This window comes from Eublepharis macularius, chromosome 3 (assembly GCF_028583425.1).
Source record: "Eublepharis macularius isolate TG4126 chromosome 3, MPM_Emac_v1.0, whole genome shotgun sequence".
NCBI lineage: Eukaryota > Metazoa > Chordata > Lepidosauria > Squamata > Eublepharidae > Eublepharis > Eublepharis macularius.
The window spans coordinates 127,460,701-127,475,017 of record NC_072792.1 but is presented as its reverse complement, the minus strand read 5'-3'; the positions used below and the strand labels follow the sequence as shown (position 1 = coordinate 127,475,017).

Here is a 14,317-nt window from a genome sequence, read left to right as displayed (position 1 = left end):
TGATAAGCATTGTGATAAGGAAGTTGGTTTCTTTTTCGTGGACACGGAAAAAGCATTTGACAATCTGAATTGGGACTTTATGTTTGCCACTATGGAAAAGCTGCAAATGGGAGAAAAGTTCATACAAGCAGTTAAAGAAATTTATAAAGACCAGTGTGCAGCGATTGTAGTGAATGATATTTTGACCAAAAAACTGAAAATAAGCAAAGGTACAAGACAGGGCTGCCCTTTGTCTCCATTGTTGTTTATTTTGATTTTGGAAATATTGTTGATTCAAATATGAGAGGACGATACAATTCGAGGCATAAAAATAAAGGAATTTTCCTACAAAGTCAGAGCATTTGCGGATGATGTAATGTTAATAGTAGAAGATCCAATAGACAACATGCCAAAAATAATAGATAAAATAAAGGAATTTGGAGACTTGGCTGGATTTTATGTGAACAAAAAGAAGTCGAAGATATTGTGTAAGAATATGATAAAGCAAAAACAGCAAGAACTAATGGAGATAACGGATTGTGAGGTAACTAATAAAGTGAAGTATCTAGGTATTGAGCTGACTGTGAAAAATATAGACTTATTTAAAAATAACTATGAGAAACTGTGGCTACAAATAGAAAAAGATTTGATAAAATGGAATAAATTAAACTTGTCATGGTTGGGAAGAATAGCAGCAGTGAAGATTAATGTGTTACCACGTGTGATGTTTTTGTTGCAGACAATCCCAATTATCCAAGACTTCAAACAATTTGATAAATGGCAAAGGAAAATCTCAGACTTTGTGTGGGCAGGCAAGAAACCCCATGTGAAAATGAAAGTATTACAAGATTCGAAAGAAAGAGGTGGACTGCAACTGCCAAATACAAGATTATACTATGAAGCAATATGTTTGGTATGGCTAAAAGATTGGATAATGTTATAAGACCATAAACTGCTGGCTCTGGAGGGATATAAAAAACTGTTTGGATGGCATGCCTATTTGTGGTATGATAAAGTAAAAGCGGACTCTATGTTTTTGCATCATTATATTAGAGGAAGCCTTTTCACAATCTGGAAGAAATATAAGGACTATATGGAAGATGGTATCCCCTCATGGGTGGTACCATATGAAGTAATAGATCCGAGAGCTGTTTATAATGAACAACAATGTTTAACATATAAAGAGATAACATTAATGGAACATAAAATGTTAAAAATAAAAACGCAAGAAGAGTTATCTCCTCATTATGGATGGTTTCAATATAGACAAATCAGAGATCTTTACAACTCAGACTGCTCAAAAGGAGGAATAAGATTGGAAAATTCGGAACTAGAAGAAGTGATTTTACAAGAAGGTAAAAAAGAAATCTCTAAAATTTATAAAATACTTCTAAAATTGCACACGGAAGATGAAACAGTTAAAGTCCAGATGGTGAAATGGGCAATAAATTTTCATAAAGAAATAACAATGGAAGCCTGGGAGCATTTGTGGAAAAATACATTGAAGATTTCAACTTGTACTAATATTAAAGAGAATGTATATAAAATGATGTATAGGTGGTACTTAACACCAAAGAAAATTGCGCTAGGAAGTACTAGTATGTCAGATAGATGCTGGAAATGTAAAAAGCATGAAGGATCATTATACCATATGTGGTGGACTTGTGAGGTAGCTAAGCAATACTGGGGAGATATAATTGAAGTAATTAATGAGGTTTTGCAAACCCAAATAAATAAGAACCCAGAATTGCTGCTACTGAACTTGGGAATGGAAGATGTTCCAATGCAGTACAGAACATTGTTATTTTACATGATTACAGCAGCAAGACTTTTATATGCGCAGAAATGGAAAGTACAAGAAATACCAACTACAGAAGATTGGATTTACAAATTGCTGTACATGGCTGAGATGGACAAAATGACAAGAAAACTCAAAGATCTTGATCCAGGAGAATATATTGCAGATTGGGGGAAATTGAAACAATATTTAGAAAAAAAATGAGATGTGAAAGGAGGACTGTGGCAGTTTGAGAACTATTAATTTGTGATGTTTTAAATAGAAGAGAGAAGTAACTTTACCATTAATGGGAAAATTTAGCTATTAATTAACCTAAGCTAGTATTACTATTAAGGAGACTTTATCAAAAATATACAGTTTAAATAGTGATGTAGAGAATGGATATATTAGTGGATTTGATATAGTATATATAAGAGAATTTGAATATGCTTAGAGTAAGAGATATAATACATATATGATTTAGAAGAACATAATTGAAAATAAGGTAAGTAATAAGATAGGTTAAGGGTTGGAAAGCTGTTGGAAGTCTACAAGGAGGGAGGAGGGAAAGGGTGGGGGTTGGAATAAATTAGGTATGATGGGGAGTGTATGTATTAACTATATACTCACCAATAAAAAAATTTTAAAATAAAATCTGAGTGATTCAAGAACACTCCCTGAAGCTGAAATGGCCCACCCTAACACTGAATTTATAGGTTGGAAGAGCGGCTCATAAATAAGACCCAACTAGAATCCAGGGATCCTCTAAGTTCTGAACCCATTGTTATCCTGTTGATATGGTTGGTGTTTCTGTCGATGACCTCTGGAATAAAATGACCCAGGTGGTTGACACAGTCACTCCCAGATGCCCACTTTCAAGTATTAGGGCCCAGGTAGCCCCTTCGTTTACTGATGGGCTGCAGGTGATGAAAAGAGAAGGGAGACAGCTAGAGTGATAATGTACAAAGGATGAATCCAGTAAGACATGGGCTAAAGCTCATAGTCCATGTCAGTGGTGGAAACAATACTTCTCTGCCACCTTTGCATCTGGACAGTGTAGGCAGGTGGAGGTTTCTGAGTGGTCAAAGGCCAATTGGGATCTGGCCTGCAGGAGGAGGTGGACTGCTCTGTGGTCTGCTATGACTGTTTTGCTGAATACTTTGCAGATAAAATCTCTTGGTCTAAGCTAAGACCAAGCAGTAGTTATTGCCTCCTTGAGACACAGAGTGGTCACCCCAGCCTTGAAACAGGCTTTGGAACATCCACTTCTAAAGAAGCCTACCCTGGACCCAGGAGATCTAAACAACTATCCACCAGTCTCAAATGTTCCATTCTTGAGCAAGGAGATTGAACAGAAGTTGGCTAGACAACTTCAAGCTTTCCTGGATGAAGCAGATTGTTTGGAGCCTTTCCAGTATGATTTTAGTCCTGTTTATGGAACTGAAACAGCTTAGATCACCCTGGTGGATGACCTGTACCAGGAGATGGATGGTGGGAGTGCAACTCTGTTTACTTACCTGGTCCTCTTGGCAGCTTTCAGTACCAGCAGTCATGGTATCATTTTGGACCGCCTTTCTGGACTGTGAATGGGAGGCAACATTTTGCGATTGTTCTGGTCCTTTCTGGAGGGTAGGTTTCAGAAAGTGGTGCTGGCATGCTGCTTCTTAGCACCCTAGGCCCTCTGGTGTGATTCAAGGCTCCATCCTGTCTCCTGTGCTCTTAAAAATCTACACAAATGGTTGTTGTGGGTTTTCCGGGCTGTATTGCCGTGGTCTTGGCATTGTAGTTCCTGACGTTTCGCCAGCAGCTGTGGCTGACACTGAGAGATCTCTGTCTTTTGGTGCTACACCTCTGAAGATGCCAGCCACAGCTGCTGGCGAAATGTCAGGAACTACAATGCCAAGACCACGGCAATACAGCCCGGAAAACCCACAACAACCATCGTTCTCCGGCCGTGAAAGCCTTCGACAATACAATCTACACAAAACTGCTGGGTGAGGTCATTCAGAGATTTGAGCTGGGTTATCACCAGTAAGTAGATGCTATGCTTTATCTCACGCTTCCAGGAAATCATAGGGAGGCTGTAAGAAACCTGAACTGGCACCAAGAGGCAGTTTTGCAGTGGATGTGGGCTTATCAACTGACACTTAATCTGAACAAGACCGAAGTCCTACTGATGAGCGAAGGTCTTGCCTGGGATTTCAAGTATCTCCTGTTTTGGATGAGGTTGGCCTCCCCTTGAAGGAACAGATGCCTGGGGGTGCTCTTGGAGCTAGGTCTGCTGATGGATAAGCAGGTGGCAGCTGTTGCCAGAAGTACCTTTTACCACCTTCAACTGATTAGCCAGCTACAGGCTTTCTTGGACAGAAAAGATCTGGCCTCTGTCATGCCTGCTCTGGTTATATCTAGCTTAGATTGCTGCATTGCACTTGAGAGCTGGTGTACCATAGTGGTTAAGTGAACTGCAATGCAGCACTTCACTGGTTCAAATTTCACTACTGCCCTGAACTCCCCAGGTGGCCACCCTCCCAGCTCAAGCTCCCTAGCTGCATTGTAGCAATAATAACACTGATTTTCTTTATCACTTTGAGTGGGCACTAATCTGCACTGAAGAGTGATATACAAATGAACTGTTGTTGTTATTGCATGGGGCTGCCCTTGAAAAGTGTTCAGAAACATACAATACTGCAGCCAGGATGTTGCCTGGAGTGGGTCATAGGGACCATATCACTCCATTCTTGGCCCTTCTGCATTGATTCCCAATCTGTTTCTGGGCACAATTCAATGTGCTGGTGTTGACCTTAAAAGCTGTATAAGGTTTGGGACCAACATACCTGAAGGACATCCTACTTCCTTTTTTTTTTAATGTTGTTTATAGTCCGATGTTCTCACTGGTACTCAAGGTCGATTATACAGAGTAAGTCATACAAACAATAGGATGGAACATCCAAAAGACAATGCAATAGGATTTGGTTGTAGGAATCTGGAACCAACCAAAAACTGAAACAGAACTGAGATAAAACATAATAGAATGACATGTTACACAATACAAAAATGACATGATAGACTCTTTACTTACACCAACATAGTACAAGCTATACAGCAAGCTGTACATTCTATAAACCTATCCAACCCACTGCAGACATCTTTTGAGGCTTGCTTCGGATCCTCCCAGGAGAGGGTCTTCTTGGTCATGGCGCAAACTCTGGAACTCTCTCCTCAGGGAGAATCATCTGCCCCTTTCTCATGCCAACTTTTGCCAGCAAGTGAAGACTTTTTTTTGGTTTTGTTTGGCATTTCTTCAGTGACCTCTCCTTTCTCTCCAGTGCTTAACTTTTTTTTGGTTTTGCATGCACATTTTAGCTCTGGTTTTAATTGTTCTAATGATGTGTTTTTGTGGGTTTTATTATATATGTTTTTAGTTTGCTAGCAACTTTGATGGTCCTTATAAGTGCAGAAGGGCAGGACATAACTGTTGTAAAAATAAATACATAAAATTGTAATAAACTGTGCATTTTTATAAAGATGTCATTTTCGGTGACTTCATAGAGCTGGATAATCAGAGGAATTTTGCCACCACAGCAACCCACACTTGCCTACAAAAGACCAGGTTATATCGCTAGTCATTCTTTACAGTTTTTGGCTTTTTTGTCAATTCCTCCTTCTTCCAGCAGAAGAACAAATATAAAATTATCCCATGATTAATTAATACAGAACCATGCTGCTGTTTTATAACTGAAGAGAAACTCTCATTTTATGATAAATGACAGTCAAGTTTGGGTAGATGTGATGTCTTTTTGCTGCTTCTGTTAGGCTTAGAATACCAATTAGTGCTGCACATTACAGTGGGGTGGGCCATAGAATGTTGTAGGTATAATGTAAAATCCTAGAGATCTGCCTTTATAACTGAGTTGGGAGATGATCTGTAGACTTCATGCACTGAGTTACATGAAAAAGTTGCAGACGCCCCACTCCCTTGTCATGGGTTTTACAAAGCCATTTCCTATTCTTGTATATATATCTGTTGAGAGATCAGCAAAGAAATGTCATGTGCTCCTTCACAAGTTTTACATCAGACTTAATTGATTAATTTTTTTAAGTTGCAAGGGAGTTCTGTGGCTGCAGGGCAGAATAGAGCTGATCTGCCTCTGAAACTATTCATAGTTGGTTTTAAATAAGAATTTTAAATATTATGTGAGCATCATGGGAAAAATAGGGATCGGTTTCTTCTTGCATTGACTGCTAAACCAGAAAGACAGAAATGTGCACTAATGGCATGTTCCTCAGAGGAGTAGGAAGAAAAGAATACTGAGATATTTATATTCTGTTTGAAATGTGCATAAATGGGGAGGGGGCTGTTACATACCCATGATAGCCTGGGGACAGCACAGTGCTGATATTTTTCATGTGCTTCATTGTGTGATTAATGAGTGTAATATCACCTTATATTTCATTGATCCAGGGCTAATATAAGACCTATGGTTATCTTTACACAGTCAGTTAAGCTAGACTTTGAGGTTACTGCTGAAGCTAGACCTTAGGTGTGGATCAAAAAACCCACTCACTTGAGTCAGATACAGAGTGATGTGATTTTTTTATATAAACCTGGGCCAGCCTCGTCCCTCTTCAGTTTTGCACAAAAATCCAAAAAGAAAAAACTCAAATTTTTAAAACAGAAATGTATACTTACCGGGGGGAGGGGCTGTATTGCGAGATATCAACTGCCATTTTTATAGTTACTTAGCAACCCTATGAACTATCAAAACTAGCCAAAGCACCTGAAAGGAACTGCTGCCAGGCAGTAAAAATGAGAGGAGAGGGGGGGAAGGAGTGGCAGGGAATGTGGGAGAGCCGCTGTATCGACCCAGAGGCTCTCATCCCCTGCCCCTGCTGGTTCTCCAGACTGAACAGGACCTCTAGGGGCTTCTAAGAACTCTGGTTGTTTGTTTGAAGCATCCCTGCTTCCTTGCTTCTTATGAGCGTGTACCTCCTTAGCAAGCAACACTGGACACAGGCTGGTAAAATGTATTAGGAGCTTATTAAAGCAAGAACATAGGAGCGTGTGCTAAGCAGAAACCGGTCATGAAAGCATTTAGGCAAGGCAGAAAACAACAGCTTGCTGATCTATGTTCTAACTGGCTAAAATACTACTTGCTGGTTAAGTGACTAAACATTCTCTGAGCTGGTTCCAAAGCTGGTTGATTTTATCCGAGTCCATCCATGCCAGCTCACTCTAGGCATCCTGGAGATGACATGGAGCTAGAAGCTCTCTTCTCACATAGCTGGTAGTGGCTACAAAGTAGCATAGCTGGTCAAGACTGGTCTGGAATGGTATAGAATGGTAAACTGCCTAGAAACAGAGAGGCTTCTTCAAATCTGAAGGGGGCATCAGCCCACTGAAAGGAACCAATCAGGGCTCATTACTTAATTAGACATTACCTCAGTGTGAAAGTTTAGGGAGTATGGCTAGAGCTGAGATCGTGGCAGACACTGTTCTCCCCCAAGGTCACTCTCTAGCAGGGGAAAAGCAGCCCAGGTGCAATTAATTATCAGAGCTGTGCCTTTCCCAGTAAACAGGCCTAGTAAGATTTCTTACAAGGCATGAAGCCTGAACCAAAGTTTTACTCTATATCAGGTGGAACAAGGCTTGCTCCTTACAGCCACTAGCAGGTGAGCTAGGCAGGAGAGACACTGGTGCTGCCGGTTAGCAAACAAGCATGTGAGTAGGTGCATGCACATGGTAGCAACCAGAAAAGCAGTAGGAAAGGACAAAGAAGGTGGTACGGAGGATGAGAGAGATGCCACTCCAGTGAACCTGGGAGTAGGCATTAATGAGCAGGAAAAGGAAGAAAAAGACCGGCAGGGCTTTTTTTCTGCCGAAACTCAGTGGACCGCAGTTCCAGCACACCTTGGTGCCAGGAGCTGGAGAAGGTGATGGTGGCAGGCCGGCGGCCAAGCATGGGCACGCAGTCGGCTACATGGTGCGCCCTGGCCTCAGCTGGCTCGCATGCTTCACACTCGTCCAGTGTTGCCAGCTCCAGGTAGGGAAATTCCTGAAGATTTGGGGGCTGGCACCTGGAGAGGGTGGAGGTTGAGGATGTCTGCTTCCAGCTCCTGAAACTCAAGCTGTATTCCTCCCCCCTCCATCAAGTCTGCCCCTTGTATAAATGTTAAGGAAGTTCGGTTCTTGTTTCTTAACACTTTCAGCACTATATCCAACTTCTGATTGTTTTCAAACTTCTGCAACTCATTCCCTATTGTATTGTTTATTGAATGCCCCATTCTGTTGATTGTATTGACTTATACTGTGAAATGTACCTTGAGTCTCAATGAGAAAGGCTGACTATAAATAGTGCAAACAAAATAAAATAAATAGCAACCCTGCAAGATTTTTAAGGCAAGAGATGTGCAGAGGTGGTTGTCCGTTACCTACTTCTGTGAAACAACCCTGGAGGGATCACCTACTTAGCTTCCGAGATCAGGCTAGCCTGGGTTGTCCTAGTCTGGGCTCAGGTGGTATACTGCCCCTATACGTGGAGTATCCAGTTAACTCTTACGCTAAAATAACTGTGAATAAACTTCACACATTTTTCTAATCATTTTTGAAGTCCCTAATTACCCTCTAGCAGTTGTTACATCATGTGACAGTGAATTCCATATATTACAGATGCACTCTTTAATATCCAGAGGAGTTAGCTGTGTTAGTCTGTAGTTGCAAAATAGTAAAAAGTCCAGTAGCACCTTTAAGACTAACCAACTCTATTGAGGCATAAGCTTTTGAGAACTACATGTGTAAGTGGTTGTCATCAACATATTGATGGAACCCAATACCAATGCCTCAGACAATCTAATTCAAAAGTCTTCTAATCAAATGGATTCTGGTTTTGGAAAAGTCATGCTCAAAACTTGCAAGTTGCTGCTCACAAAGTAGATTTTTGGCTCACAACACTGCACTGCTTAGAGGGAACATTGCTAGGGAGGCGAATGGGCCCGAATTGTGGAGGCACTCCTGGGGGGAAGCCACACCCTGCACGATGACATCACTTCCTGGAAGTGATGTCATCGTGCAGTCCTAGGAGTGTGCATGCATTTTGTGCCGGGAGGTTCTCTCAGCCCCACCCATCTCACAGGGTGTTTGTTTGCTGTGGGGGTAATAATAACATACTTTGTAAACCGCTCTGAGTCGGTGTTAAGTTGTCCTGAAGGGTGGTATATAAATCGAATGTTGTTATGAAATTGTGATTATTTGAGCCTGCAACAGCTCTTTTTTAGGAGAGCCCTCTTCACTTCCTCCTTTCCCTTTCAGCATTCTTGTCCATGGAATAACTCTAATCATATCTCTGAGTTTATTAAAGTTTGCCCTACTAAAAGCTAACCTGTGAGAAAGGAAGGGAAAGTGCTAGTGGGGGACAGAAGAAGAAAAAGAAGTGGGGGGTGGAGGGAGAGGGCCAGAAAAGCAAGATAAACTTATAGGACTTCTCCCACTCCAGTCTCACAGGTGCCCGCTTGTAGACCCCTAATTTGGTAGAATTAAGAGAAATCTTTCTCGTCCGCTCAGAGTCCTTGTATCCCCTTCTAGTCCGCAAAGCAGACATGAGACATACAGCTGCCATGGTTGTGTGCAGTTTGGCTCTGAGTTTCCCACGTTCCCTCCTCTGAAAGAAACTGGCCCTGTAAAGCTGCCACTTGGAAATATATAAAACTGGAAGGAGAGTCCATTGGTTTAATTTTATGGAGCAAAATAAGGAAAAGATGATCAGTTACTTTCTTTAAAAGCATTAGCTGTTGATTATGTGAATGCTCTTCCAGTAGAAGTGATGATCTGGGAATGCCGTGAAGTTGAATCAGCTACAGTTTCATCAGCCTACCCTAGAGAATTGGTTTTGGGGTTTAGTCTGCAGTGAACATTATGTTTCTCTCTGAAGGAGAAATACAATACCACACCTGGTAAGGTTTGAAAGTATTTTCAATACTGAAGCTGTTTCTTCATTTAAAACAATGTAAACAAACGAACTGTACAAATTATTTATTTATTGGCTAATTAATTAAATTTGCATATGTTCTAAAAGAAAAGTTCTTAAAAAGAATTCTACCTTTAAATGAAGCACACACGTGGCAGGAGGCATCACCTTAGGTATCCCCACTTTGCTCTTCACACACAAAAAGGCTTTGCATGCCTTTTGCAATTTCTGAAGCACTTGTTTACATTTTTTTCAACATTTAAAAATGTGTTGCCTGATTAAAATGTTTCAGTTAACTGATCAAACTGAGTACTTCATTAAATATTGCAGCAATATAAATACCTACTTCTTTGATAAGAGATTTTCTACCTATTCTGTGTGTCTCATTCAGGGATTCAGTTCACGCCCAGCTAAACCACCCTTGACCTCCATACTCTGCTTTGTGTACATGCATACAGTTAGAATGCCTTTTGCTTGTCTAATGCAATATCCACTTTTTATTTTATTGGGTATTCCTTTGTTCTTTTCTTGGTCAGACCATTGAAGGGAAGTCCTCTGTTAACTCATTAGTGGGGAAATTTGTTGTTCTATATAATTTAATTTTTTTCATTTTCTGCATGAATATAAGTTAGGAACTTTCCAGACCCACAGGATTCCTCATATTAGCTATATCCAGAAATTTCCCCATTCTCACAGAAAGAAAGGATGACACCCAACTCTATATCTCGCTATCCAGGTCCCCACAGGATGCAGTAGAAATCTTAGATCGCTGCCTGACAGCCATGGTGAAATGACTGGAAAATAACAAATTGAAATTAAACCCAGACAAAATTAAAGTGATGCTTGTTGGGAAGTCAGATATGCTGAAAGACATTGAATTCCCCACTTTCGATGGAGTTTGTTTGACCCTCGCTGACTTGGTTAAGAGCCTAGGGGTTACACTGGATCCAGCGTTATTACTAGAAAAACAAGTAAAGGCAGCTGCAAAAAATGCTGTCTACAATCCCACTCTAGCCTGGAAGATGGCTTCTTATCTTGACACAGCCAACCTGGCCACCTGGATCCATGCTATGGGAACATCAAAACTTGACTATTGTAATGCACTATATATTGGTCTTCCATCTAAGTTAACTAGGAGGCTCCAATTGGTGCAAAATGCTGCAGCTTGACTGTTAGAAGATGCAAGCAGGAGCATGAAGATCACTCCCATCCTGCAGTCACTCCATTGGCTACCTATCAGCTACTGTGCTCAATTCAAGGTACTGGTTATTACATACAAAGCTCTTCATGGCCTTGGCCTGACATACCTATGGGACCGCCTCCCTCCCTATGTCCCTCCACAGCAGCTTCGCTCATCCGAACAGGGTCTCTTGCAGGTGCCAGCCTGCACATGGGCAAAATCAACTGCAGCCCATACACGGGCCTTCTCTGTGGTGGCCCCTACCTTATGGAACAGCCTGCCTGAGGAGGTCAGGAGAGCTCCCACGCTCTTGGCTTTCCCAAAACAATGCAAAACTGAATTATTCAAAAAGGCTTTTTTACTCAGATAGGAGGGAGGTGTTGTAGGGAGTGGGGCTCGAATGTTTCGCCAATGAGTTGGGAACCATGGGCTCAACCATTATATTGCCTTACATATTATCTGTTGCTTTGAATATGTACTCGTATATACTGCTTGTGCTTCATGTTGTCTAATGTCAATCCTAGAATGGATTATGTTCTGTTTCAGCAATCCTTCAACTCTGTATTGGATCCTTGCTAATGCTATGTCTCTATAAACTTGTATTCATCTACCCTATGACATTGTTTATGGAAATGTCCTTGACACTGTATGGAAATGCCTACCCTTGTCCTTGCTACTGATTGTACTGTAATCCGCCTTGAGTCTCAGTGAGAAAGGTGGGCTATAAATGACATAAATAAATAAATAAAAATTAATAAATACAGGGTCCCTCGTCCTTAAACCACAAAAATGGCACCATTTATTTTTAAAGTTCTAAAAATAACTAATTGGTTTATTTACATTAGAGAGAGAAAGTCAGGTGAAATTAGAGGTTGAAGATTTCTGAGGTAAAATTCAACATATATAACTATCACTGAGGTAAAAATCAGAACATGCACAGACTTCAGTTCTTATGCTCTTTACTGTTACTTAAGGCTTATGCTTTTATGCTTTGATTCTCTTGTCTTCCCCCAAACACTTGAATATACTTTCTCTTTAGTATTTTCTTTCTCTTCTTGAGTCAGGAGGGCTGGTTCCCACTTTCTAGTACCTCAGACTCCTTCTCTTCACACAGCAGAGCTTTCCTTCATTCATTAACTGAATCTGGAGGTCTTCACAGGCAGTTTCAAGCCACACCTGACCAGGGATCTCTCCACTCTCCAGAGCTACCTCCCTGTTTGACTTGATAGGGAAAGTCTCCTCGCCTTAGAAAATCTATCCCCTTTCTTTGGCCCATTGGGGAGTCTGCACCTGTTTCCCAGACTTCCTCACCAACTCTTCCCTATTCTGTCAGTGGTAAACTGCCCTCTGTGAGGACTCTGTCTCTCAACTCCTGGGTCCAGCTTCTTTAGAAGTGGATGCACCACAGCCTGTTTCAGGGCTTGGGTGACCACCCCCTCTCTAAAGGAGACATTAACTATCTCTTAGGCCCAGTCCACCAGCCCTCCCTGACAGATTTAAGTAGCCAGAAAGAGCAGTGGTCACATAAGCAGGTGGTAAGTCTCAAACTTCCAAGAATCCTTCCAAGGGAATATAGCTTCATATCAGAATCAGTCTTAGACTGAGCCGTATCAGCTGGCCATCCATTCCAACACTGTCAGCCCTGGTCTCCAGGTTCTGTGGGAGAAGCTTTTCTCATCCCTGCCACAGATTCCAATAGCTTGAAATTGTTTTCTGTTGTATTCTGCTGATAATTTCTTCCTCCAGGACAAATCAAGAGGTCTGCAGCAAGAGATGGGAATCAGAAGTTGACAAAAATGCCCCCTCCCTTTCATTAGTGGAAATGATCTGGGGCGAGGATTGATCCCATTAGTTTAGGAAGTCAAGGCCTTCACCAGTGACTTACATAAGGTCCACCACTGAACTATCAGTGGTTTTCCCTTCTGTTCTAAGGATCCATTATAATTTTATGTTTTTTGCTCTGCTCAAAAATTACCTTGTAATAACATTAAGTGCTAATAGTCTTCTCTCTCTATTGCAGTTATTCCTGACTCTTTGCGGGTGACCTCAGAAGCCCAGACCCTAAATAAAGTGCAGCATGATTCTCTGGAGCTGAAATGTGAGATATCAAAGACTACTGTACAACATAGCCATATTTCCATTGCCTGGTACCAGCAAAGAGCAGACGAGCCTGCGATAGAGGTGATCTCCCTCAGTCGAGATTTTGTATTGCATGCTGGAAGTGAGTACAGCCAGCGATATGCCAGTGGTGATATCCGCCTGGATAAAATAGGCGAGACTCAGTCCAAGCTCACAATCTACAACCTGCAGTCTACTGATGAGGGCAAGTTTTACTGTGAGGCAGCAGAGTGGATTCAGGATCCTGATGGCACTTGGTATGCAATGACCCACAAGCGCTCGGAGGGCACCATGGTCTATGTGGAAGGAACTGGTTAGTGTGTCATGTTTATTTTCTCTCATGTAGCATTTGATAGTATTTTCTTGAGGGGGGATTTTTGGGTATAGGAATGGGAAGGAGAGGAGAAGGCATACTGATCAAAGATGTGTATAGTGGTTAGAGTGCCAGACTAGGATCTGGGAGACCCCCCCCCCCCTCCACCAAGGCAGCTTGGGCCAGTCACACAGACTCCACTTAACCTTCCTCACAGGGTGGTGGTTGTGGGGATAAAATTGAATAGAGGAGAATGATGTTGAAAGCTGCTTTGTGTCCCCATTGGGGAAAAAGTGGGATATACATAAATAAATTAATAAATGCTATGTCTGATATGCCATTAACTATGACAAAGATGCCTTTATAAGCAAATGTAGCTCTTTGGGAACAGTCTAGTTGAAGGACTGATTTGGCAGTCCTAAAGTATACCATCTGAATTAAATTGTGAATCTGTATTTGAGTGGGAGGAATAATCTTATGTGCAAAGGCAGAACTAAAATTTATGACATTTGTAACTTTTTGATTTAGAATGTTAAGTATAGCTTACAATCTTTCTTATGACATTTTAAGGTTTTAACTCTTATATGTAGAAGGGAATGCATTATGTACCTTGGAAAGGTGGTTTATTTTTCTCTCATTATGGCTTCATGGCTTCTGTGCAATGTGGGTGAGAAAACTTTCCCATTAAATGAAACATTTATTTAATGCCTTTCTGCCCAATTAATATTTACCTATGAGTTTTTAACATTGAATACCCTGATTGTTCTTAATATATAATCAAGGCATTGGTCTTCTTTTTTGAAGTATTCTGAACAGTATTTCGCCCTGTGTTGATGTTGTCCTTTCATGTCTCCCTGTCTCTCTCTTTTATTTTAATGGTGTTATCTTCTTGCTTTACCTTTCAGTCAGTGCTCACAATTTTGGTAGGATTTGCACTTTTGTTCAGTTTTTTTTAATATTCCTTTCCTGTCTCTTGATGTTTTCAGTGA

At 41.1% G+C, this 14,317-nt stretch overlaps 1 protein-coding gene across 1 annotated transcript in view; it reads left to right on the top strand.

Annotated features, from left to right (window-relative positions):
• Positions 1 to 14,317, top strand: part of IGSF3 (immunoglobulin superfamily member 3) — a 172,241-nt gene that overhangs the window by 104,824 nt on the left and 53,100 nt on the right. The window contains exon 3 of the mRNA XM_054974605.1: positions 12,918 to 13,328. Within this exon, the coding sequence (XP_054830580.1) occupies positions 12,918 to 13,328 (411 nt within the window). The remainder of the gene's footprint in view (positions 1 to 12,917; positions 13,329 to 14,317) is intronic.